This window comes from Dendrobates tinctorius, unplaced genomic scaffold (assembly GCF_039654945.1).
Source record: "Dendrobates tinctorius isolate UK_male_01 unplaced genomic scaffold, ASM3965494v1 ptg000167l, whole genome shotgun sequence".
Lineage (NCBI taxonomy): Eukaryota > Metazoa > Chordata > Amphibia > Anura > Dendrobatidae > Dendrobates > Dendrobates tinctorius.
Window position 1 is genome coordinate 2,876,758 of NW_027361834.1, and position 25,496 is coordinate 2,902,253.

General features: G+C 43.7%; 1 protein-coding gene across 2 annotated transcripts in view; it reads right to left on the reverse strand.

Moving 5' to 3' along the window:
- Positions 1 to 25,496, reverse strand: part of RFTN1 (raftlin, lipid raft linker 1) — a 480,896-nt gene that overhangs the window by 65,861 nt on the left and 389,539 nt on the right. For both annotated transcript variants that reach the window (XM_073550730.1, XM_073550731.1), the window contains one exon: positions 171 to 286. In XM_073550730.1, the coding sequence (XP_073406831.1) occupies positions 171 to 286 (116 nt within the window). The remainder of the gene's footprint in view (positions 1 to 170; positions 287 to 25,496) is intronic.

Sequence of the window (25,496 nt, forward strand, 5' to 3'; positions counted from 1 at the left end):
CCCTTTCTAACATTGCCTATAGTTTAATTATTATGGACATCATATGGGTTCAGTAAAAGCAAATAAATAATATACAAAACAAAAAAAAAAATAGAAAATACAAAATCCAAGAAAGTCAGAAAAAAAGGCCTCATAAGTGTTGATAAATAGATTACTAAACACATACTAACCTCAATGATAGTGCACTGCTCCACAACAATGGCATCGTAACGTTTTACAGTCTTTGGATCTTGCTCTGGAAAGTCTTCAAAAATAAATACACCATCTGTAAATTCTGATGAAATATCTGTGGAGGGAACAAAAACAATTTTTATAGACATGGTTACATGCACAGACATCATCTATAGTTATTTATTTTTTAAGTACATGATTTTTTCCACAATTTATTTATCCTGTATCAGGCTCAATGTTTGTTCATCTTCATAAACACCAACAATAAGAATGCATTAATATCAGACAGTCCAAAAATATTATTTTAAATGGATTTGTGTGGCGCCCGAGGCTCAGTCGCCACAGAGGTACTGCACCTCCTCCTGAGGTGTAGAATTCCACAATTCAGGTAAGGTGGAGACTCCTGACCACACTCCAACACCTGCACCCCACACCACAAAGTAGTGTAGCAAAGCACCTTCGGCGGCTCCCTGCTTGGAGTATAGCAAAGCACCTATCGGTGGCTCCCTGCTTGGAATACGAAACGTGCTCGGAAGTGGGTGGAGTTAGTTTTACATTACAAGGAGCGGCAAGAGTTTAGGATGAGAAGTCAGTTGGTTATAGAGTTGGAGAGGGGAAGATCCCCGGAGAGAGGGATGGAAGGATGGAGGTGCTGCAGCGGATCCCAGTGACCTGGGTCTGCTGGCACGGGAGAGGAAGAGAAAGAGCAACGTAGACTGAAAGCCTGATTCTCTTTAGAAAGCAAGGATTAGTACGGAACGTGAGGAGTAAGAGAGAACAGAGGACATGGGTTAGAAGAGAACCCTTCCTAGAAGTTCTAAGCGCAAGGCCAGGTCCGGTCCCCGAGGTTGTATGGATACTAACGGTCCTGCAGCAGACACTGGAGGAATAGAAGTAGAGACCACTTTATTCCCACACAAGACTTGGGGGCACAACAGCAACTGGATAGTGAGCCGGGACTTAGTAGCAAGGAGTCCCAGAAACAGGCTACAGCTGTCTGCCGTACAAGTAGAGTTCATAGGAACATCGGACAGGAGGAACTCCAGCCAGTGTAACTCAGTACTAGGAGTGCTTCACTCAAAGGCGCCATAAGAGTAGACGTTCAGCAAGGCACATATTGGCAGAGTGTTGGAAAGGAGTATTCCATCTGGCTGGGAGGTTGACTGAGTCCCTGACCCGGAGGACACGGCACGGAGGCAGGCACCTGTTTGTACAACAGACTGTGAGTAAAGCTTTGGAACTACATGCTCTGGTGTCCTCCACTCATTCCTGCGAGAACCGGCCCAGCACTGCTGCATCCTCTGCGCCTCACACTATACCATCTGCGTGTCACCTCACCTACACTGCCCTGGGACTACAGCCCTGCATGTGGAGGGCTATAACATCACTGCTGCACCACACCATCTGTCCCAGAGGAACTATCTGCAGCGTCGGCTTACATCTTCATTGCTGAACACCACAGGTGGCGTCACAAATCACTTATAAACTTTCACTACCACAAGCACACTGAAACAACCCCTTTTGCAATGGGTGCCCAGGGCCACGGGCCGGGTCACAGCTGCCGTGACATCTCCCATTGAAGCTCACAGGGCCCGGTACCGAGTACCCCACAGCCCTGGGTGTGAGGGCGTCCTATTTTTGGCGTCACGAACAGGATGATGAGACCCGATGCCATCGGGTTCTGTGTGCCTAAGATTCAGACCTTTTGAAAATGTGCAGAAGACCCAATAAGACTGTGAAATGAATGCTAAACATGGCCGCCGGTGCGGTGAAGAAGGGCGTGACAATATGGGTGGTCCTAAGAAAAGAGCGCGGACTGTCCTGGGCCTCCCCTGTCTGAACTTCTATGCGACAGCAACATGACCCACCCCCCGAGGGGTTCGTACACTGGCTTGGTATGGAGGAGTAGGAAGAAGACGCCGCCCTCAGAAGGAGGGGCGAGAGCCAGTGGTGGGAAGAGAACCCAGGAAGGAGGAAAAACGCCAGAACACCATATTGGAAGGAGAAGGGAAGAGGCCTGCGGAGCGCGAGGAGGTTGAGCTGAATCTCCCTGGCGCCATGGCTGAAGGCTCTGACCCGGCTTCCAGGATGGACCGCCAGCAGCTGGAGGAAGAAATAGCCCAGCAGACCACCCGTCTGTGACTGAGGCAGGAGGCCTTACTGAAGTTGAGCGGGCAGCACGCCCAGGAGGGGCCTACACCACCGGCACCCCCGGACCCGGTACCCGTGCCACTGGTACCTGTCACCGCTGCACCGGACTATCCTCAGGCAGCGCAAGTTTATACCTCCACACTGTCTATACGGTTGGTTGCGGCCTGTCCGGAGGAGTCACCGGAGACTCCGGGAGCTGAAGCCGTGCTCCCGCCTGGACCTGATGCGGCTGTGCAGGTCCCACCGGAGGCCCCTGCGGACCCGGAGCCACCATCTGCTCCACCACCGTCTCCAATATCTACCCGTTCGGCCACCTCCACCACCGCAGCCACCAGGAGCCGCACCGAGTCTGCACCGGAGCTGCGACACCACCGGGAGACATCAGGTACAACCGCCGCCCCTGCAACCGGGTTGCCCCCTGAGTTCCCGTACACCGTGTGCAACGGGCCAGTACTACGCATGGGACAACTGGAAGAGCTGTGTTCCCAATTCAGAAGTACCAAACTGACTGCGATGGGGACATGGAAGAAGACCCTGCTGAAAAGAGTAAGGCTGGAACAAGCGGGTCCCATTTGACATCTTCTGATCTCAGCAGAAGAGGCTGAGCAGCTGAGGGGTGTCACCGTACATCATGGGTTACCTCTGCCACAAATTCAGGACCCCCCCTCAACCCCTACAAGCACCCACAGACACTGCTACCACCAGATGTCAGGTCAAAAATCAAGACTGTGGTACCACCTGAAATTGAGGAGCCACATTCATTGGTACCCATTGCAACTCCTGCAGAATCCCTGGTAGCAGAAATACCACCAGCAGCAGCGGAAAGGCTACCTTCACAAGCAGATACCAATTTAACTCCTTGGGAGAAAGAGTATATGCAATTTGTGGGTAAACAGCAGGAAGAAGATATCAAGAAATTCTTCCTTGGAAGCAGCAACCCAAGCAATCAGCTTCCAGTACCCCAGGAGGGGACCCCCAGTAAAGAAACATTCCATTGACTCTCGTTACCAAGGAGGGTATTTGCACCATTGTGCCTGTTTTTCAGTTTTCTAATATTTTTTCTATTTTTGGATTATGATGTTTGTTTGCTGATCCTGTTGTTGCCCAGTTTTTATTGGCAGCGTTTTTCATACTTAAACTGTGGAGATCATGGACGCTGAGTGATCCAGAACTGTACTTGTAAATAGTTTGCACCTCTTTAGGTGCTCTTTCTTGGTTTTACATAGGAACCTTTTCACCTTGGAACAAGGACTACCTCGTTATAAGGACATTTCCAGACGTGATGGCCGGCCCCATGTCTATTCTTTGTACTTAGGAATAATGCTTAGTATTTTTGAACAAGAAAATAGGATATGATAATGTGTAGTGACAGTATTGATGACAGATTTTATAGGGTCCAATTGAGCAAGAAATATAGAGAATGTTTTAATAAAGATATGAGAATTGAATAAAAGTATGCAGGTGACGAACGGTGTTGACGGTTGTCACTCCTTCAGAAAGTAGAAAGTGAGACAGATAATAAAGAAAAAGAAATGTGATGATAGAAAATGTGTTACTAGAGCTGATAGTGAGTTTGCTTACATAGCACTTTAAATTAGGTAGGATAATTTTAAATATAGATAGACAGTTAAATTGTTTGTAGCGTTCAAGAAACCATGCCTCCCATATTGGGAAGTTTAGTATAAGATATGTTCATTATGCAATATAAAATTTTGTATGTTCCTGTATTGTCAAATGTGTTTACCTTGCAGCCCGCGGACGTGCTGTGTTTAACGGGGGGGTATGTGGCACCCCCGAGGCTCAGTTGCCACAGAGGTACTGCACCTCCTCCTGAAGTTTAGTATCCCACCATCCAGGTAAGGTGGAGACTCCTGACCACACACCAACACCTGCACCCCAGACCACAAAGTAGTGTAGCAAAGCACCTTCGGCGGCTCCCTGCTTGGAGTATAGCAAAGCACCCATTGGTGTCTCCCTGCTTGGAACACGAAACGTGCTGGGAAGTGGGTGGAGTCAGTTTTACATTACAAGGAGCGGAGATACAACAAGAAAACACAGAATGACAGATTTGCAAAAATAATCTGCAATAAAAAATGGCAGTAATCAGCAAGTGCGAGATAACAAATACAGGGTATTTAGTCGATATGTTTTTTTGCGCAAAAAAATGTACACCAAGCTGCTCCACCACGTCAAGGTAACCCCTATCGAAGCAGTCCCTATCTAATGTATTAAAAACCTGAACATGTGAACAGTGTCTAATATGAACAGGATTCAGACAGGCTGCTCCCTAGTATGGGCTTGTGGTCTGAGACAGCTCTTATGTGCACGTCACACAAGAGAGGGGTGGGGTCTCCCAAACCATGCTAAGCAAGGAAAAAAACGGATTAAAAACACACATGTGACGTGCACAAGTGTGAACACGTCGATCAGATAATGCTCACACCACTGTTGTGAGTTCATTTTTCCCTTCACCATTGAGGTCTGATGAACTCCCTCTTCTGGTGAAGGAAGGTAGTGAGGCTGATTACCAAGCACCTGGGCAGGATGATGATGACTGGGTGACGGGAATTACTGACTGGATATAAGGCAGCCAACGCCCTTCTGCCTTGCTGGTGATCTCTCTGAGGGATTCTAGGAGACCAGTCTGATTCCTGCTCCTCAAAAGCTAAGTTTTCTGCTCTACTTTTTGCATTTGTGTTTTGGTTTTGTTTTGCATTGTTTTCCTTGATTTCTGCCATTCCCTGCTTGGGTGAGCTGAATTCCTTTTTGCTCTGTCTTCAAAAAATATCTGAGCACTGATATAGTCTTTTTGAAGCCTAGCGTCTTCAGGGCTTTTTTCCCTATCAGCTGTTGGCTCTTGTTTTGATGGGGTTTTGGCGGATTACAGACAGCAGCTTTTCTATCCTGTCCTATCTAGTTAGCTTGGGCCCCATCATTTGCTCAGACTATCTTTCTATCTGTGTGAGTGTTTTTTCATCTTGCTTCACCGTCATTATATGTTGGGGGCTGCCTATTGCTTTGGGGTCTGCTCTGGGGCAGTTTAGATTTCCCTTTCTGTCTTTAGGCTATGTAGTTCTCCGGCTGTTATCGAGGGGTCTAGGGCACCGTAGGAACCCCCCACGGCTACTGCTAGTTGTTGTTGATAGGTTCAGGGGTCTGCAATCCGATAGTTGCCAACTTCTCTGGTTTTCTGGACTTAGCTAGTATTTCTGTTTTTGCCTCCTACGGTGATTCATTCATAACACACCACCCACTAAGCTTGATGTACATTTTTTTGCGCAAAAAAAGTATCGACTAAATACCCTGTATTTGTTATCTAGCACTTGCTGATTACTGCCATTTTTTATTGCAGAGTATTTTTGCAAATCTGTCATTCTATGTTTTCTTGTTGTATCTCAGTTAGTGGGTGGTGTGAGCATTGTCTGATCGACGTGTTCACACTTGTGCATGTCACATGTGTGTTTTTATTACAAGGAGTGGGAAGAGTTTAGGATGAGAAGTCAGTTGATTAGAGAGCTGGAGAGGAGAAGATCCCCGGAGAGAGGGATGGAAGGATGGAGGTGCTGCAGCGGATCCCAGTGACCTGGGTCTGCTGGCACGGGAGAGGAAGAGAAAGAGCAACTTAGACTGAAAGCCTGATTCTCTTTAGAAAGCAAGGATTAGTACGGAACGTGAGGAGTAAGAGAGAACAGAGGATGTGGGTTAGAAGAGAACACTTCCTAGAAGTTCTAAGCGCAAGGCCGGGGCCCGGTCCCTGAGGTTGTATGAATACTAATGGTCCTGCAGCAGACACTGGAGGAATAGAAGTAGAGACCACTTTATTCCCACACAAGACTTGGGGGCACAACAGCAACTGGATAGTGAGCCGGGACTTAGTAGCAAGGAGTCCCAGAAACAGGCTACAGCTGTCTGCCGTACAAGTAGAGTTCATAGGAACATCGGACAGGAGGAACTCCAGTGTAACTCAGTACTAGGAGTGCTTCACTCAAAGGAGCCATAAGAGGAGACGTTCAGCAAGGCATATATTGGCGGAGTGTTGGAAAGGAGTATTCCATCTGGCTGGGAGGTTGACTGAGTCCCTGACCCGGAGGACACGGCACGGAGGCAGGCACCTGTTTGTACAACAGACTGTGAGTAAAGCTTTGGAACTACATGCTCTGGTGTTCTCCACTCATTCCTGCGAGAACCGGCCCAGCACTGCTGCATCCTCTGCGCCTGACACTATACCATCTGCGTGTCACCTCACCTACACTGCCCTGGGACTACAGCCCTGCCTGTGGAGGGCTATAACATCACTGCTGAACCACACCATCTGTCCCAGAGGAACTATCTGCAGCGTCGGCCTACATCTTCATTGCCGAACACCACAGGTGGCGTCACGAATCACTTATACTTTCATTACCACAAGCACACTGAAACAACCTCTTTTACAATGGGCGCTCAGGTCCACGGGCCGGGTCACAGCTGCCGTGACATCTCCCATTGAAGCTCACAGGGCCCGGTACCGAGTACCCCACAGCCCTGGGTGTGAGGGCGTCCCATTTTTAAATGCAAAAATCACTTGCTTGATTTTACAGCTATAATATAAACCTCACAAAATGTTACAGGTTACTTGGTCATGACTCTTGTTCAATTCATTGGAATGGTTCTGAGCTACAATACTGTAAATTAACATTAAATGTATTAGTGGAAAATCTTAAAGGGAATCTGTCAGCAGGTTTTTGCTATGTACAGTAATCTGAAAGCACAGTGATGTTGGGGCAAAGTTCTTGGTGCCAGAGATGTGTCACTTACTAGGCTGAATTTTGCTGTTTCAATGCAATCATTGTCTTAATCAGCCAGAGATTGTAACTATAGGACAAGCTACCACATGTCTCCCAATCTAGCACTGATTAGCAGCTTTCTGTTAATAAACAGTGCATGCAAAATCTGCCAATCAGTGCTGTGGGCGGGGTTACAGAGAGCTCAACATTAGATTTGCAGCTGAAAAACTGTGATTTTATCACAACTGCTGCATCCAGTAAACTAAGGGATTTATAGCTGAAATCAGGATCTCTGTCCCCACATCATGCTACTGTCAGATTGTATAGCTAAAAAACTTGCTCACTTTAACCACTTAAAAACTGGTCACTATTGTTTTACTATTTTATTTATATTTCTCCCCTGAGTAGTTTTTTCTTGGTTTTAAGTTTTTTTTAATTCTTCATATGACTCCAGAGTTATGAACCTTTTTGTTTAGTTTACCCAATATGCTAATTTTTATGGTCTTTGTACTTTTCACAGGGTAATTATGCCTAGCAGCCTAAAGATATCAACAGAATCCTATCAGCATTAGATAAAGACCATCAAATCTAGAATATTGGGGAGTTTAAAAAGAGGCTCATATTTATTGAACATAAAAAAAGAAAAAATTATACTCAGCAACAGCAGGAATAAAATAAAAAAATAAAAGTAAAAAAAATGGACACTTTTGACTTGTTAACAGGTGCTTGTTAACCATGGAGGGACATAATATGTATGGACTCGGAGCTCTAACTTAAAGGGGTTGAAATACATCAGTGATGAGGGTTCTTCTTTTAGAACAATTTGCATTTTTTAAGGGATATAAATGGGATTTTATTTTTTTTACTATTAAGAGTTATAGTTTGAATAACTAAAGAGCCAAGTAAACACCATCTAATACACTACATCTCTTTATACCGAAACCGAACAGTGTACTTATTAAATAACTTATTGCAAGTAAACCCATACATAATAAAAATGACTAAACCTAAAATATTTCCAGCATTCAGGGATTAAAATATATAATGTTTACCCTACATCATTCTAGACATAAAAGACAACACTGCACCACCGTCATGAAAAATAAAAATTCAAATTAAACTTTAACAACATTATAAAGCAAAAAATGCAAATGACTGCATATTTTATAGTTCAAAATAATACAGATACATAATTTCAGCACTTAAAAATGGCAAATACTCCCGGGGTCCTTACACTCGCACAAGAATAGACTTGGCTAATGATGCAGATTTATTACTGAAAGTAACAAAATGGAAAACCTCAGTAATAGCTGTGAATGCCAGAAAGCAGTAGCGGATGTACAGTGAATTTATGTGGCTTGGAATGTCATGATTTACATTATATCTACCATGAAGGCCATTGCATGAGTTCTTTGTGAGCCGCTACAGAAATTAATCTTCATGTGCAAGTGTATAATCTGTAGTGAGTGACATTAATTTCCTCAAATTACCAAGATAATTGGGCTTTAGAGATTTCTATTGGACAGCCGGACCTGCTATTCTAAGTGCAATGATTATAATTTGCACCATTCGCCCTTTCAATGAGCAGCACGACTTCCAATCAATAAATCCAGCATAAGGCCACGTTCACAAGGAAGTATTTTGATCAGAATTTTCCATCAGTATTTCTAAGACAAAATCAGGAGTGGAACAAATGAGAAGCATAGAGTCTAGATCAGGTGAAGTAATTATCCCCCTCTACTCTTCCGTGGTCAGGCCACATCTGGAATACTGTGTCCAGGTCTGGGCACCACATTTTAAAAAAGACATTGAAAAACTGGAGCAAGTTCAGAGAAGAGCTACCAAGATGGTTAGCGGACTGCAAAGTATGTCCTATAAGGAATGGTTAAAGGATCTGGGAAGGTTTAGCTTGCAAAAAAAGTGGCTAAGAGGAGACTTAATAGCGGATACAAATATCAGAAGGGATGTCACAGTGTAGAGGGATCATCCTTATTCTCATTTGCACATGGAAACCTGAGAAGTAATGGGATGAAACTGAAAGGAAGAAGATACAGATTAGATATTAGAAAAAAAAATGTTGACAGTGTGGGTGATCAATGAGTGGAACAGGCTGCCACAAGAGGTGGTGAGTTCTCCTTCAATGGAAGTCTTCAAACAGAGGCTGGACAGACATCTGTCTGAGATGGTTTAGTGAATCCTGTGCTGTACCGAGCATGGGGTTGGACACAATGACCCTTGAGGTCCCTCCCAACATTCTATGATTCTATGAAATGCAGAAAAGTATAACAGAAACACTAACTTTGTTTTACAGTTTTTAATTGACCCCTGATTTTTGTTTGAAAGTACTGATGGAAAATACCGATCAAATACTGACATGTGAACGAAGCAAGTATTAGACAGATCTGAAATTTAAAGTGATATTCCATGCAAAAAGAGAAATTGTATCTTCTGCTTTCAAACCTGTACAAAGGCCCCGAAGCACATAAGTCTAAAGTTTGGCAAACCTACCCATATCAGTGAATTTTATGAGAGGCTAATGTATATGGTTTCCTCCCAATTCTCCCCTGATAATGTCTGGGTGGAGAAGGATCTGGCCATTGGAATTTCAAAGGTTGATACTCTTGTTTGGCAGGGAGACAAGCAGCTGCCAGAGGAGTCAGGCAGTGGCTCTCACGTACAAACCACAAGACCGAGCTGAGTATTCCTGTGTATGGAAGAGTCAAGAGAGATAACTTTAGGCCAAACAATCTTTCAGGCAACAGCTGTCTAATATGCGAGGGGGCCTTTAGTCTTCTCTTGAATACAAAGGTAGCTGACTATAAAGTACCAGGTCCATGATCAACCTATGACACTGCATAGGAGATATTCCTTCAGGTAGACCAGCTCACAAACTAGTGTTGGGCATGTTTTCTATGTGGACTTCAGTGTAGCTAAGGTTTCAGCGGAGATCTGAGCACTGCATATATCCAAAAAGTTGGACTCAAGTTTGAAAAGTCTTTAGGATAAGGGCGTGGAGTCTAAAATTGCAGGACCAATGCTCTATTTTCATTTTTTTTGCCTGTATCAGAAAAATCCACATTAAAAAAATGTGTTTTTGTGTATGTGTGTGTTTAAAGATTTTTAATTTATGCCTTTTTGTTATTCAGTGACTAAATTTGAAGCTTTTTTTCAACCTCAAGAATTAACTCTGTGAGAACGTAGTCTAATGGCTGAGGAAAGGCAATCCTTAAAGGGGTTGTCTGGGCTTTTCACATAATCTCAGTACATTTATGGGCTGCAGAATTATGACAATAAGTAATTTACTTTCTGTCACTAGTTTGCACGGTTTTCTAGACATTCTGAACAGAACATCCAAGGGGGGGGGGTGTTATGGCATTGAAATGAGAACTAGTCGTAACCTCCTACTCTACTCCAAACATGCCCTCTGTAGCAACAACCCAACCCTCCATAGCTACAGGCCCTCCACGTCCACATGAAGAAGCCCTCATCACACAGTAACAAATCCTCCCCCTCTAGCAGCCTCACTGCAGAGAGCAGCTGCTCCTCCCCCAGACACATGCTGAACAGTGTTCTATGGAAAGTGAAACTAATGAGGAGGGAAAATTGTCCTGTATTCTGGGACAGGCTGCTCCCATCAGTATTTGTGTCATTAGAGACACAGTGCTCACACATACACTGCACCAAATCTGCTGCTGTGTGAAGACATCAGTGACACAGAGCTGTCTCATTCACACAGCAGAGACTTTGTCACACAACAGATTACATCAGTGACTGCCATCCCCTGTGCAGATTAGAAGCTGCAGACCCCCATCACTGGCCATCACACAGTCTGCTCTCACTGCTGCCAGCAGCCTGGGACAGTGAGGGAAGGAATTACTGATAATGAAATATGTATTGTAATCATGGAGTGGCCAAGAATACAGGACGACTTTCCCTCCTCACTACTTTCACTTTCCATAGAACACTGTTCAGCATGTGTCTGGGGGAGGAGCAGCTGCTCTCTGCAGTGAGGCTGCTAGAGGGGGATGATTTGTTACTGTGTGAGGAGGGATAGGCTTCTTCATGTGGACGGGGAGGGCCTGTAGCTATGGAGGGTGGGGTTGTTGCTACAGAGGGCATGTTTGGAGTAGAGTAGGAGGTTATGACTAGTTCTCATTTCAATGCCATAACACCCCCCCTTGGACGTTCTGTTCAGAATATCTAAAAAACTGTGCAAACTAGTGACAGAAAGTAAATTACTTATTGTCATAATTCTGCAGCCCAGATATGTACTGAGATTATGTGAAAAGCCCAGACAACCCCTTTAAGGGAAACCATGCCTATAGTTGTTTCTTCTTCCACACTGAAAAAAAAACCAAAACAAGTGGCTCAGTTGTCCGTCTTGTAATTTAAAAGAAAAGTTGATGGTTGTAAAATAAAGTATTCCTTCCTGGTAGTCACAGCCTACAGTTGACGCAGAGCCGTTTCTCGCCCACAGGTTTGATGATGACAATGTAGCAGTGTCCAAACCAGGACATCAGAAAACAGGGGCATTTTATGGGCTTTGTCACTCAATTTTCTGCTTCTGAAAGCAGCTTGTACTCACTATAAAAGAATCAATTCATTGAAGATATATAGTATGCACATCAAAGCTATAAGGGTTACCGTGCATGTGCAACTCAAGACTAAAGCACAAAGACATGAAAGACTTGAGGTCACTATAAGTAGGTATGTATCCCTGCAGGGTGACCAATAGGACTCTGGTGAGGTGGGATGAAAGGAAGCAGAAGGTAAAAAATTGTAAATTACAGTATTGTTGTCTTAAAAAGGGTCTTTTCATATTATATTTAATGCATCTCCTACCACTGGTGTACAGCAATGATGAAGAGGAAGCTTGTACGTCAATATGAGATACATGGAGCATAGCTACACGGAGTATGCAAAAAAAAAATTAATTGACAGAGGACCTGTCACCTCCAGCACTCAGAGTTACGAAATACTTTTATATACATGAACTAGCAATTCTGGAGCCTCCTTTCTTTCCATTCGGCATGGTGATGTGCTGTTACTCTGATGATACTTTTGTAAATACATAAACAAATGAATGTTATTTGCAAAAAGAATAAAAAAATATACGTATATCAGCTTTTGAATCAAATCACAGATGAAAGTCACCCATACAAATCTACAGGTCAGTGAAAGAAAATGACAGCACACGGTTGCCATCCATAAGTCAGCCAAGTGCTGTCCATATTGTGCTGCATTGCATTTGCAAGATTTTCATTAACTTTTGACCAATATCAGTTTTTATCAGAAGTGTCTCATTAGTTTATCTCATAAGCAAACAAAACCTGATGTAGGTTTCTCAAGTTTCTCCTAGCAAACAGTCAACGAGGATGACATCAGTGACAGACATTTTTCCCCCCTATTTTTGCTGTATCTGCAAATCGGATGAAAATCAGACTTATCTCCATACTGATTTTGTTTTACGTACTTTTAGTCCACAAACAGAATGGCTTGTTAATAGTATTATAGACTATAATGTTTAGTAATTCTATTTGAGAAACACATGAACAGAACATATATGAGAAATTAAGCCATGTGAAAGAAAGGTAATTAAGGCTAAGTTCAGACTAGCGCTGAACTTTGCTGGAATAGTGCTCATCCACAAACAGACATGTACAGGAGCTGTCTACCATTTACATCCACTAGTCTGGACCAGTGAACCTCATGCCGTAATTTTTTTCACACAACCTGAGGTCTGGGTGGAAAACAACTATGTGCATTAGCACAGGTGAATACTGGTCTCAGTCTTCATATTGTAGGGAACCACTCTAAATGCCTTCATATGAAATAAGACTCATAATGAGGTACACTAGGAACCAGAAAGTGGGAGCCATTAAAGGTTCCAACATCTTGTTATTGTGCAGAGCAGTGGTATATTTGTGGTAATCAGCCTTTTAGGGGGAAGAAAAAAAGAGCCTGAAACACGTACTAAAACTACTTTCCATCAAGCTCGGAGTGTGGATCCTTCCTATCCTGCAGCAGTGTCGCCATTCAAACACCCATCCTCCATTCCTTTACGCATCAGCCCTTACTCATATAATGTATACACTCAATATGTACAAGGTGGGATTCTGGTTTTGTCATAGGTGGTGGTAAAGGGAGGGGGAACCCAAGCTGAACTTCTGCACTAGGGCCCCAAGAGCATTTAGCCTAGCATTGGAGGAACAGTAAAACCATCATACTGTACATAGATTATAACTGGCCAAACTCTCCCATTTTAGTGGGACCGCTTGATGATTCAGTGGGTTCGGGGGCCTCCCAACAGATGATGTTGGGGAGAGTTTTCATTCAAATTCCTGATCGCTTAAATAAGATGCCATCAGAGTTATATGGCAGCAATTTTCTCCCCTTTCCCCATTGATGACATGAACATTCGGTCAAGCCAAGTTTTCATGTATATGTGGGAGTCATAAGAAACATCTTTTGGCTGATTGTGGTCTAAAGTGTATGGGCATGGGTCCATGCATGCATGCCACATTTTGGCTCCATACAACTCATGTGTTGTAGCTAATGAACTCATTTATTGTTTTAGAAAAATTCCAGCTGTTAACAGAGTTAAAAAAAAATTGCCTCACCCTTATTATACTAAGTAATAGATGATTGGTTTTCATTGTATGTCACTGTGCAATAATCTGATTGGCAAATATGACTATATACAACATATATGAATCATCATTGTTTCCATTCATCTAAGCGCAGCAATAGAAATCTCTTAGCAGAAATATTAATTGAAATTAAACAAATATGGGCTCTGATAATATTTAGGTTAAGATTTTAATTACTAAAATATAAGAGTTTAGGAGAAAGTCACCCACTAGATCAATGAATGTGTGAAATCTGCAGTGATATCTGGAGAGTGATGGGCTCCACATTTCTTTCTTTCAAATCAAAGACACCGGTAATTCTTGGGATCTTGTGAACTTCATCATCTTCCAGAATGAAAGCGCAGAGCAGCAGGCGCACAATGGAGGCTCATTAAAAACATGTCAGACAAACAAGCCAGCAGCTCGGGATGTCTCTCATACTGTTCATCTGGTGTCTACACCTGCCTTCTTTATGCATCTCTGTTACTACTTCCTTGGGTGATGGAGCTTAAAAATGAAATCTCTATATTTTTTTTCCTTAAATTGGTCCAATGCCACTAAATTTTTTATTAAGGTAAAGATGCTGCCCTACTGTGCAGAAAAAGCTGTTTTCACTGGTGTCCATAAATATTTAATGCTTTTCTGTTGGCTAAATGCCACTTTAATGTTCTGCATTTTGATTTATAGGGGGAGTACAAATTCACATTTACTGGCTACTAAACACCAGACGTCTTGTCTTTGAAATAAGTGGAAAGTACTAAGCGCATGAAGGACAAAGAAAATGCCTGCCGTAACCTAACGCCAGCACTTGCTAAAGTGCAATCGTTCAGTTTGCACCTCGATGAACAGGGAAGCGTCTTAAGATCAGCCCCACACTTTCAGTCTCTTCTTTTCATATAACATCTACTTATAGCACATTTGTTCTCATGAACACAGCAAAAGCTTTTCATAATGCCTAAAAGGAGCTGTCACTTCTCTGGATCCAGAGCTGTCTATCAGCTACTGCTTAGGTCTTTGTTGATAACCTGCTTGGGTTATGTGATGTCTTCATCTGACTCATTTAGTCAAATCACTGGGGCTCAGTGGCTAAAATAGAGACTCCCCTATTTTTGACACTTGGGGATAATTGGATAAAATCAAATTAGCAAATAAGGTGTATTAAGTAATAAATAGTAATAGCATATGTAAATAACATAGGGTACTTAGCTGACATTATTTTGATCAGAAAAGCATAAAAGCCATCCCACCATGACAAGATGTCCCCAGTTAGGGTGGTCCATAACTCTTGTAGTTCATCTCACTACATGCAAGCAGGACTCAAAACAGATGGAGCAGGATCCAGACAAGACTGTTTCACACCTGCTCATAGAAAGCCTATGGTCAAGCTCTGCCCCTGTCTATTTTGAGTCCCGCTGGAATGTAGTGAGGTGAACGACAAGTTAAGGACCATCCTAAATGGGTACACCTTGACGCGGTGGGACGACTTTTACACTCTTTTGATCAAAAGAGTGGCATCGAAGTAAGTACCCAACATTAATTACATGTACTATTACTATTTACTTACTTACCTACTGCACTACCTGCTCATTTGTTTGTATGCTAAGTTCTGCCTGTTAAATGGCCACAGTGTGAATGTGCAACTACACATTGCACTTATATCAACATGTGTTCCGGCCCGTTTCTTCAGTTTAACTTGTAGAAAATTATTGTGTCAGGAATAAGTGTTGGGTGTTTGATACCTTTGCACTCAGACTTGAACATGGCAATGTTCATGTCAAGCATGGATGGTACACTTTGGTCTACCATAATTTCAAGTATTATGTTTGAAAGTCTGCTCATATGTTTGCTCTTCCAACCAACCTGACTTTGTGCATAGAAAGACAACACCACAAATAATTTCTTTTGATATTCTCTTTTGGTACGGCTCCCACAGAAGCTATACTGCATACTTTGGAGAAGTGTCTCTTCGAGCCGAACATCAGGTTGGGTAGCAGATTAAAGGTACACTTTAACAATTTTTCACTGGGTTGTTTCCTTTTAAATAATGATGTTAACAAGGTTTTTTATAGGAGTCATGCTAATTTAATAAACTTAAGGCCCCCATACGCAATGATTAGACTAAAGATATTGGAGAGATCAGCTGACAGTCTAATTTGTATGGAGGCCTCCTGAAACTATTCCGACATTTCATTTTGATGGAGAGAAGGATCCATCACATTGGAATTTAAACACCTGATCCTTCAGTTCAGTCTCTGGATATAAGCAGCTGCCTTGATTCTGCCAGCGGCTATCTGATAGATAAAAAAGAAAAGCTTGGCCGAGCGATCATGTCGGGAAAGAAAGCTGTTGACAAAACTATAATTTGGCCAACAGCTATCTAATGTGTGGGAAACTTTATACAGTGTCCTAATTTATATGTAATTACCGTAACATAATTGTGGATAGAAAATGTCAGAATTGGAATTGACTTCTGCTTTTGAAGGAACAAGGAATATGCCCCCAAAGTCCAACAGTTTGTCAATTAATTTCATACCACTTGGCTAAGTATCCAAGAAACGTCATCAAGGAGTCCTTCCATTGGTTGAGTGAGTACAATTGAAGACATCGCAATTTACAGATCTCTTATATCTTCTATTGCAAGTGGGATTTAAAGACACAAATATCACTGTTTTTCTATTTATGTCTTTTTCAATGAGAAAATTAGGTCATTTAGATTTTATTGTTTAATTTACAACTCCAGTGAAGAATGTTCAACTAAAACCCCAGCCAGTGCTATACTATTAATACTGCACTACATATGGTTTAATTGAAGCTTATAAATGGCATACAGAACCTTTTTAGCTGCCCAATACCAGTACTGACAGGGTTACAAGAATTTCTTTGAAAGCTTTGGTTGTGGGTCAGTTTTAGCTTGATGCTTTATGGACACTGGACATGCACTGAGGCAAGTCTAGAGATTGCTGAAGGAGCAGGTGCAGCAAGAAGTGAAAATAAGCATAGGTCAATATTTAATAAGGCAAGCGTCTAGCCTCAGTGACTGCCTACTGCTCAGTCTGGCAATGGATTGAGGTTAGTGATTCCTGAAGGCAGGAGACTTGGCGCTTATGCACAGTTCTCGAAGTGTAAATTGTCTTTTTACAATGGTTCAAGGTACTTATTAGTGTAAGCAATATAAGTGGTTCTCAAATTGCGAGGGGAGCCTCTGTGCCTCCCAGCTCTTTTGAGGCAGTACAGCCTACCTCCCATTCTTCCCATATTCAGAAGAACTGTTCCCTTATCTTTATGGCATAACATTTCAGTAACGGCAGAAGGAATCAAGAAAATATCAATTTATTTAGATTATTGGTATAGAAACTGGAAGTTACTAAATATTGCAATCTTTTATAATGCAAAAAAGAATGAAATTGAGGAAGGAAACTATGAGCACAGATGGCTGCTGAGTATTCCAAGGCAGTGGGCTTCCCACATATGGGTTTTATTGTATAACTGCCCACTGGTTAGGCTGTAATGAGACAATGGGTTGGTTGGTGATATTCTTGAATAAAACTTTTTAAAGGATCTGAGTTATATCCATAAGTCACTATACACAGTTATCCTTGGTTTACAATAGTTTATAAAACTTTCATTAATATCGTTAATATCATTTCACATAGTTATACATCGAGAAGTGGTGATTTATCCTTCACTGGAAGTCTTCAAACAAAGGCTGGACAGACATCTGCCCGGGGTGATTTAATGAATCCTGCTTTGAGCAGGGGGTTGGACTAGATGACCCAGGAGGTCCCTTCCAACTCTACTCTACTATATATTTGGTTTATTCAATATTGAATGGTACAGCTTGTTTTTATTTTAACCCCTTCCAGACATGCGCCGTACTAGTACTGCTCTGCGGGAACTGCGTTCCCACAAACAGCAGTACTAGTACGGCAGCACGATCGCGCGCCCTCATGTTGAGCGCCGAGGCGATCGCGTGCGGGTGTCAGCTGTATGTGACAGCTGACACCCCGCAGCAATGCCCACAATCGGTGCTAGCACCGATCGCGGGCATTTAACCCCTCTGATCCGCTGTCAATAGCGACAGCAGCATAGAGAAGCCCCTCCCAGCGCGCTTCCACCGTAACAACGCAATGCAATAGCGTTGTTCTGGTGGACGCCATGGAGACCCCTGGCTCCAAGATGGCCACGGGGTCCTTCCAGGTCCTGCAGGGAGGTGGCTTGTGAGCGGCAAGCCTCCTTCACTGCCTGTCAGATTGCTGATCTGACACTATGCTATGCAAAGTGTCAGATCAGCGATCTGACATGATATAGTTATGTCCCAACCTGGGACAATGTTATAAAGTAAAAAAAAATAGAATGTGTAAAAATATTTATAAAAAGAATCCACAAATAAAGAAAAAAAAATTATTTTTCCAATAAATCCATTTATTTATGTAAATAAAAAAAAACAATAAAAGTACACATATTTGGTACCGCCGCGTCCGTAATGACCCGCTTTAAAACTGTCCCTCTAGTTAACCCCTTCAGTGAACACCATAAAAAAACAAGGCAAAAAGCAATGCTTTATCATCATACCGCCAAACTAAAAGTGCAATAAAGCGCGATCAAACAGATGGATATAAATAAACTTGGTACCGTGGAAAACGTTATCTTGTCCCACAAAAAGCAAGGCACCATACAGCGCCATCAGCAGAAAAAATAAAAAAGTTATAGCTCTCAGAATAAAGTGACACAAAGTAATTATTTTTTCTATAAAATAGTTTTTATTGTGTAAAAGCACCAAAACATGAAAAAAATACATAAATGAGGTATCGCTGTCATCCTACTGACCTGAAGAATAAAACTGCTTTATTATTTTTACCACATGCGGAACGGTATAAAAATATTTATATGAAAAAAGCAATTCCTGAATTGCTGGTTCATTCTGCCTCCCAAAAATCGGAATAAAAAGCAATCAAAAAATGTCATTTGCCCAAAAAATGGTACCAATAAAAACATCAACTCGTCCCGCAAAAAGCAAGACCTTTTATGACTCTGTGGGCCAAAATATGGAAAAATTATAGCTATCAAAATTTGGTGATGCAAAAACAATTTTTTGCAATAAAAAGCGTCTTTTAGTGTGTGACAGCTGCCAAACATAAAAACCAGCTATAAAAACCCACTATAAATAGTAAATCTACACCCCCTTTATCACTCCCTTAGTTAGGGAAAAATAGTAAAATAATTTTTTTTAAATTTATTTCCATTTTCCCATTAGGGTTAGGTTGACGCTAAAGTTAAGGTTAGGGTTGGAGCTAAAGTTAGGGTTAGGATTAGGGTTAGGCTTGGGATTAGGGTTGGAATTAGGGTTGGATTGGAGTTAGGGTTGGGATTAGGGTTGGTATTAGGGTTAGGGTTGGGATTAGGGATAGGGTTGAGATTAGGGTTAGGGGTGTGTTAGGGTTGGGATTAGGGTTAGGGGTGTGTTGAGGTTAGAGTTAGAATTGGGGGTTTCCACTGTTTAGGCACATCAGTGGCTCTCCAAATGCTACATGGCATCTAATCTCAATTCCAGCCAATTTAGCACTGAAAAGTCAAATGGCGCTCATTCCCTTCCGAGCCCTGCCATGCGCCCAAACAGTGGTTTACCCCCACATATGGGGTATCAGCATACTCAGGACAAATTGCACAACAACTTATGGTGTCCAATTTCTCCTGTGACCCTTGGAAAAATAAAAAATTGGTGGCGAAAATATCATTTTTGTGAAAAAAATGTGATTTTTTATTTTTACGGCTCTACATTATAAACTTCTGTGAAGCACTTGGGGGTTCAAAGTGCTCACCACACATCTAATAGTGACATGGTGTCTGATCTCAATTCCAGCCAATTTTGCATTGAAAAGTCAAATGGTGCTCTTTCCCTTCAAAGCTCTGCCATGCACCCAAACAGTGGTTTACCTGCATATACGGGGTATCAGTGTACTCAGTACAAATTGTACAACAACTTTTGATGTCCAATTTCTCCTGTTACCCTTAGTAAAATAAAACAAATTGGATCTGAAGTAAAGTTTTTGTGAAAAAAAGTTAAATATACATTTTTTTCAAACATTCTAAAAATTCCTGTGAAGCACCTGAAGGGTTATTAAACTTCTTGAATGTGGTTTTAAGTACCTTAAGGGGTGCAGTTTTTAGAATGGTGTCACTTTTCTGTCATATATGCCCCTCAAAGTCACTTCAAGTGTGAGGTGGTCCCTAAAAATATGGTTTTGCAATTTTGTTGTAAAAATGAGAAATCGCTGGTCAACTTTTAACCCTTATAACTGCCTAACAAAAAAAATTGTTTCCAAAATTGTGTTGATGTAAAGCAGACACGTGGGAAAAGTTATTTATTAACTATTTTGTGTGATATGACTCTCCATTTTAAGGGCATAAAAACTAAAAGTTTGAAAATTGCAAAATTTTCAAAATTGTCACCAAATTTCCTTTTTTTCACAAATTAAAGCAAGTCATATCGAAGAAATTTTATGACTATCATAAAGTACAATATGTCATGAGAAAACAATCTCAGAATCACCAGGATCTGTTGAAGCGTTTCAGAGTTATTACCTCATAAAGTGACAGTGGTCAGAATTGTAAAAATCGGCCTGGTCATTAAGGTGAAAACATGCTTTGTCTCAAAGGGGTTAAATGGTGTATAATGCTTATATACAGAAAAAAACCTTATGGGCTAAAGGGAAATTTCTAAACCTAATATAGGGGGGAATGTACTTTAATACAGAAGGGACCTGGAATGTGACTTGCCAAAAAAGTGACCAAAAGCGACAAGAGAAGTGTAAATTGGCAAAACTTCACAATTATTTTGCAGCTTTATTTTTATTTGGGTCTTTTTTATTTCAGTTTTGTAGCTTACAATAAACTTTGCATAATCTGGTATTAGAAGGCTGTTTGTTTATTACCGTTGTGATGGTGTGATAGGCTATGTGGATATCATTTTGTGTATATTTCTATTTCACTTATTTTCATAGTGTTTTTCTTGAATGTCTATAGCCTGGCTGTATCTGTCTCTTGATGACCCCCTGTAGTTCTTTAATCCCCAAGGCTCCTTTGTTCTCCTCTGGGAGGCCTGGAAACCTCCCCAACCTGTTTGACTACCCCTGGACACAAGGAAGGGGGTGGGGAGAACAGGAGCTGGTCAAGTCAGTTCCTGTGTGGAGTGGATCATGTAAAGACTGCACTTCAGAGAGAAGGACCCATTTTATCCTCTGGTGCTAGAGTTTTGGAATCTCGTCTCCCTGGACATTTTATCCTGTTACTGGACTACATTCTTGTTCTGGACTATTGTATCCTCAGTGTGGTGGATTGTTTATGGACCTTCTAATTTTGCCTGTAATAAAGGTCTTGGGATTGTTCACCCTTCCCTCGCTCTGTTGATTGTGTGGTATCGGAGAAGGACCCCGTGACAACTGGTGGCAGCGGTGGGATCAACAGAGCGTAACCCAATGGAGAACCACCTACAGAGTGAGTACAGAAATTGGACTGTATCCAGTTTACAGGAGAGAGCCAGAGACCTGGGCCTGAACTACCAGGGACTTACTAAAGAGGCCTTAATTGATCTACTGGTGGGCGCTAGCCCGGCCACCTCCTCCCAGATGTCTGAAGGACGAGCACTGGAGACAGGGATCCCCATCCAGAAAAGCCAGTGGTTGGTGTGGTACGAAGAAGAGATGGTGGTTCTGGGCCCCGGTGTCTCTCAGGAGTACAAGGAGGAGGCTGCCCGCCGGGCACAGCGGAGACAGGAAGCAATGGAGCTTGAAAGAGGGAGTAACGCAATGTGGAGTGTAACCCCAACGATCCGGGAGCCTGCACGGATCACCCAGACAGAGTTTAAGCCATTTGATGAGGCTTCCGGAGATGTGGAGGGGTTCTTCAAAGACTTTGAGCAGCAGTGTGCTGTGATGGAGGTGCCCCACTCTAGCTGGATGCGTTTGTTAGTGGGGCTCCTGAACGGAAGCATGGCGGAGGCTTACCGAACCATTGACACACCTCGGAATCGGGATTATAACATTGTAAAGCAGACTATCCTGGATTACCATCCTATCACCCCAGACTCATATAAGGCCAAGTTCCGAGACCTCCCATGCACCACGGGGGGATCGTTTAGGATGTATGCACATAAGATGTCCCAGGCAAGTCGGAGATGGCTGGAAGCAGAAAACGCCTTTACTGTGGAAGATGTTATACAGGTGTTCCTTATAGAACCATTTCTTGCCAAGTGCCCCGCAGAGGTACAGGAATGGGTCCGGGAGCGCACGCCGTGTACCGTGGATAGAGCTGCAGCCCTGGCCGATGAAGCCCTTACTATCTGGCCGCAATGGAGGAGGCTTCTGGACAATGAACCACGGACTGCTCCCACGCCCCGTCCCCCTCCAATTATATCTGCCCTTCCACCTAGTCGCAAGCCGATAACAATCACGCCTCACAATCCTAGGCCCCGACAGTTCGGACCACGACCTGGGGGTGTCACAGAGAGGAGGTGTTATGGGTGTGGGCAACCTGGACATTTGCAGTCTGGCTGTCCCTCCAGGATTCGGAGGGAGCCCCACGCAGCCCCACCTTGTCCAGTGCATCTTGTGCACTCCATCCCGCCTGAGGAAGAGCTACCACCACCGACCACGGCACCATAGATACTCCTCCTGCAGTGTACGGACTCCGGCCTCTGTCCTTTAGCTACTCAGAGCAATGGCAATTCCACCTGCAGGATGTCTTAATTGATGGATACAAAGTGTCAGGATTTAGAGACACGGGGGCATTCTTGACTATTGCTGACCCCCGTGAGGTTCGACCTGAGGCAATTTACCAGGGTCCGGGAATTACCATTGTCCTGGCGGGGGGTGCCCGCAAATATATACAGTGAGCTTCTGTGCGTTTGCATTATGGTAGTGGAGAAAAACTGTGTTGGATTGGAGTTATGGGAGGACTTCCTGCAGATATCCTCCTTGGTAACGACATTGGGGAGTTACAGTGCCAATTTGTGGGAGCAATCACCCGACTACAGGCCCTTCAAGCACTACATCATCCGGACCTCACCGGGGAGCAACCACCACGAACCGCATCAGAGTCGGTAAGCAATACGTTCGCTGCTACCACATTGGGAGGGTCTTGGGACAGAGAGGAGTTTAGGAGAGAAATAGAGGGTGACACTACCTTAGCAGCCCTTAGGCGAAAGGCAGAAACTGGGCACATGGAAGATAATGGGGATGGCTTCACTCGAGAAAACGGACTGTATTATCGTGTAACAAAGGGCAGTGACCAGGGCAACCCTGACGCAATGACCAGGCAACTCATTGTCCCTCAGAAGTACAGGGCACAGTTACTCCAACTGGCCCATGACATCCCCCTGGCTGGGCATCAAGGGAGAAAAAGGACTGAAAAGAGACTCACCCAAAGTTTTTACTGGCCTGGCATCTCGCAGTCGGTAGCCCATTATTGCCGCACCTGCGATGTGTGCCAGCGAATGCGGCATCCAGGAGCTCGACATAAGGTACCCCTGCAATCCGTGCCCATAATTAAGGAACCATTTCAATGTGTAGCTGTCGACATCATAGGTCCTCTGGCCCACCCCAGCCGGTCGGGAAAAAATATATCCTGACCGTGGTGGACTATGCCACTAGGTAACCTGAAGCTGTGGCCCTGTCCAGTATTACAGCAGTAAAATTAGCCGAGGCCCTTGTTACCATCTTTACCCATGTAGGGTTTCCTGGTGAAATACTATCGGATCAAGGCACTCAGTTCATGTCAGATCTGGTCCAGTCCCTATGGAATACCTGTGGTGTTCGAGCCATTTGCACCACCCCATACCACCCGCAGACCAACGGACTATGTGAACGCTTTAATGGAACCCTAAAAAATATGCTGAGGGCTTTTGTTGACGTTGAAAAAGACTGGGAAAAGTACCTGCCACATCTCTTCGCCTATCGGGAGGTTCCCCAAGAGTCCACAGGGTTCTCTACCTTCGAACTACTGTTTAGCCGGAAGGTCCATGGGCCTCTCACTCTTCTGAAAGAACATTTGGAGGGAGACATCTCAGATACCGGAATGCCCATCGTTGCCTATGTTCTAGAGCTCAGAGACCATCTCGCCCAGCTAGCTACCTTCGCTAAAGAACATCAGCTAATGGCCCAGTCCAGACAAAAAACCTGGTATGACCGTAATGCCAGGACCCGGGAATTTATGGAAGGACAGCAAGTGCTCATGATTACTGCTTCCCCTGCCAACAAGCTTCAAGCAGTGTGGGAAGGCCCTTATCAGGTTGTCAAGAAAATTAATGACACTAACTATGTTATTGCCCTGGACTCTAGTGGTTGACGACAGAAAACCGTGCACATTAACATGCTGAAAGACTACCACGATCGATCTCTGCCTGTTCTAGCTGTCTGTCACTCCGCTAGTGATACTGCCGCCGACGAGTATCTCCCCGATCTCCTCCAGGTTGCCCAAGCGGGAGGATCACTGAAAACAAGTGCCCCTGGGCTCCCATTTATCGGATATACAAAAGGACAATATTGTCGCCGTACTAAGGCCGAGGGCTGCTGCTTTCTCCTCAAAGCCGGGGAAGACTACTCTCACCAGCCACCATGTGGAAACCCCCGGACAACGCCCCATCCAGCAGGCTGCCTACCGGGTTCCAGAGGCTGTTCAAGGCATGATAAAGAACGAACTGGAGGAGATGAAACGACTGGGAGTGGTCCCCAAGAAGGATGGTACAACACGTTTCTATGTTGATTACAGACGATTAAATGCCACCAAGAGTGATGCCTTTCCCATGCCCAGGATTGATGATCTATTGGATCATCTGGCCAGTGCCCAATTTGTGACCACGTTAGACTTGAGCAAGGGGTACTGGCAGATACCCCTAACGGAGGATGCTCGGGAGCGCTCGGCCTTCATTACTCCATTTGGGCTTTTTGAGTTCCTGGGAATGCCCTTTGGGATGAAAACTGCCCCCGCTACTTTCCAGAGACTGGTAGATCGACTGTTACAACAATGTCAGGACTTTGCCTGTGCTTACTTAGACGACATTGCCATTTTTAGCACAAGCTGGGAGGAACATCTAAAAAACTTGGGCATAGTGCTAGACTGTATCCTTACTGCAGGACTGACCATTCGCCCTGATAAGTGCCAAATAGGGATGGTGCAGTACCTCGGGCATAGAGTAGGGGGTGGGACCCTAAGGCCTGAGCCTGCCAAGGTGGAAGCCATTAGCAACTGGTGTAGACCCCAGACTAAAAAGCAGGTACTTGCATTTTTAGGAACTGCTGGTTACTATCGCAAATTTGTTTCTAACTTCAGCACCTTGGCCAAGCCCATAACTGACCTGACCCGCAAGAACATGCCTAGGAATGTGATGTGGACGACTGCATGCGAGGATGCCTTTTCAGCATTAAAGACCGCCCTCGTCACTGCTCCTGTCTTGGCTGCCCCGGATTATAAGTGCAGGTTCCTCGTGCAGACAGATGCATCCACCTTTGGGATTGGGGCAGTACTTAGCCAAGTAAACGCCGCCGGAGAAGAACATCCTGTTGCTTTTGCCAGTCGGAAACTACTGGATCGGGAAGTTGCCTATGCCACTATTGAAAAGGAGTGCCTTGCCATCGTATGGGCGCTAAAAAAATTGCAGCCATACTTGTATGGCAGAGACTTTACAATTGTTACAGACCACATCCCCCTCACATGGCTGAACCGCGTATCAGGGGACAATGGAAGAATGCTGCGGTGGAGCTTGTCCTTACAACCCTACAGCTTTTCC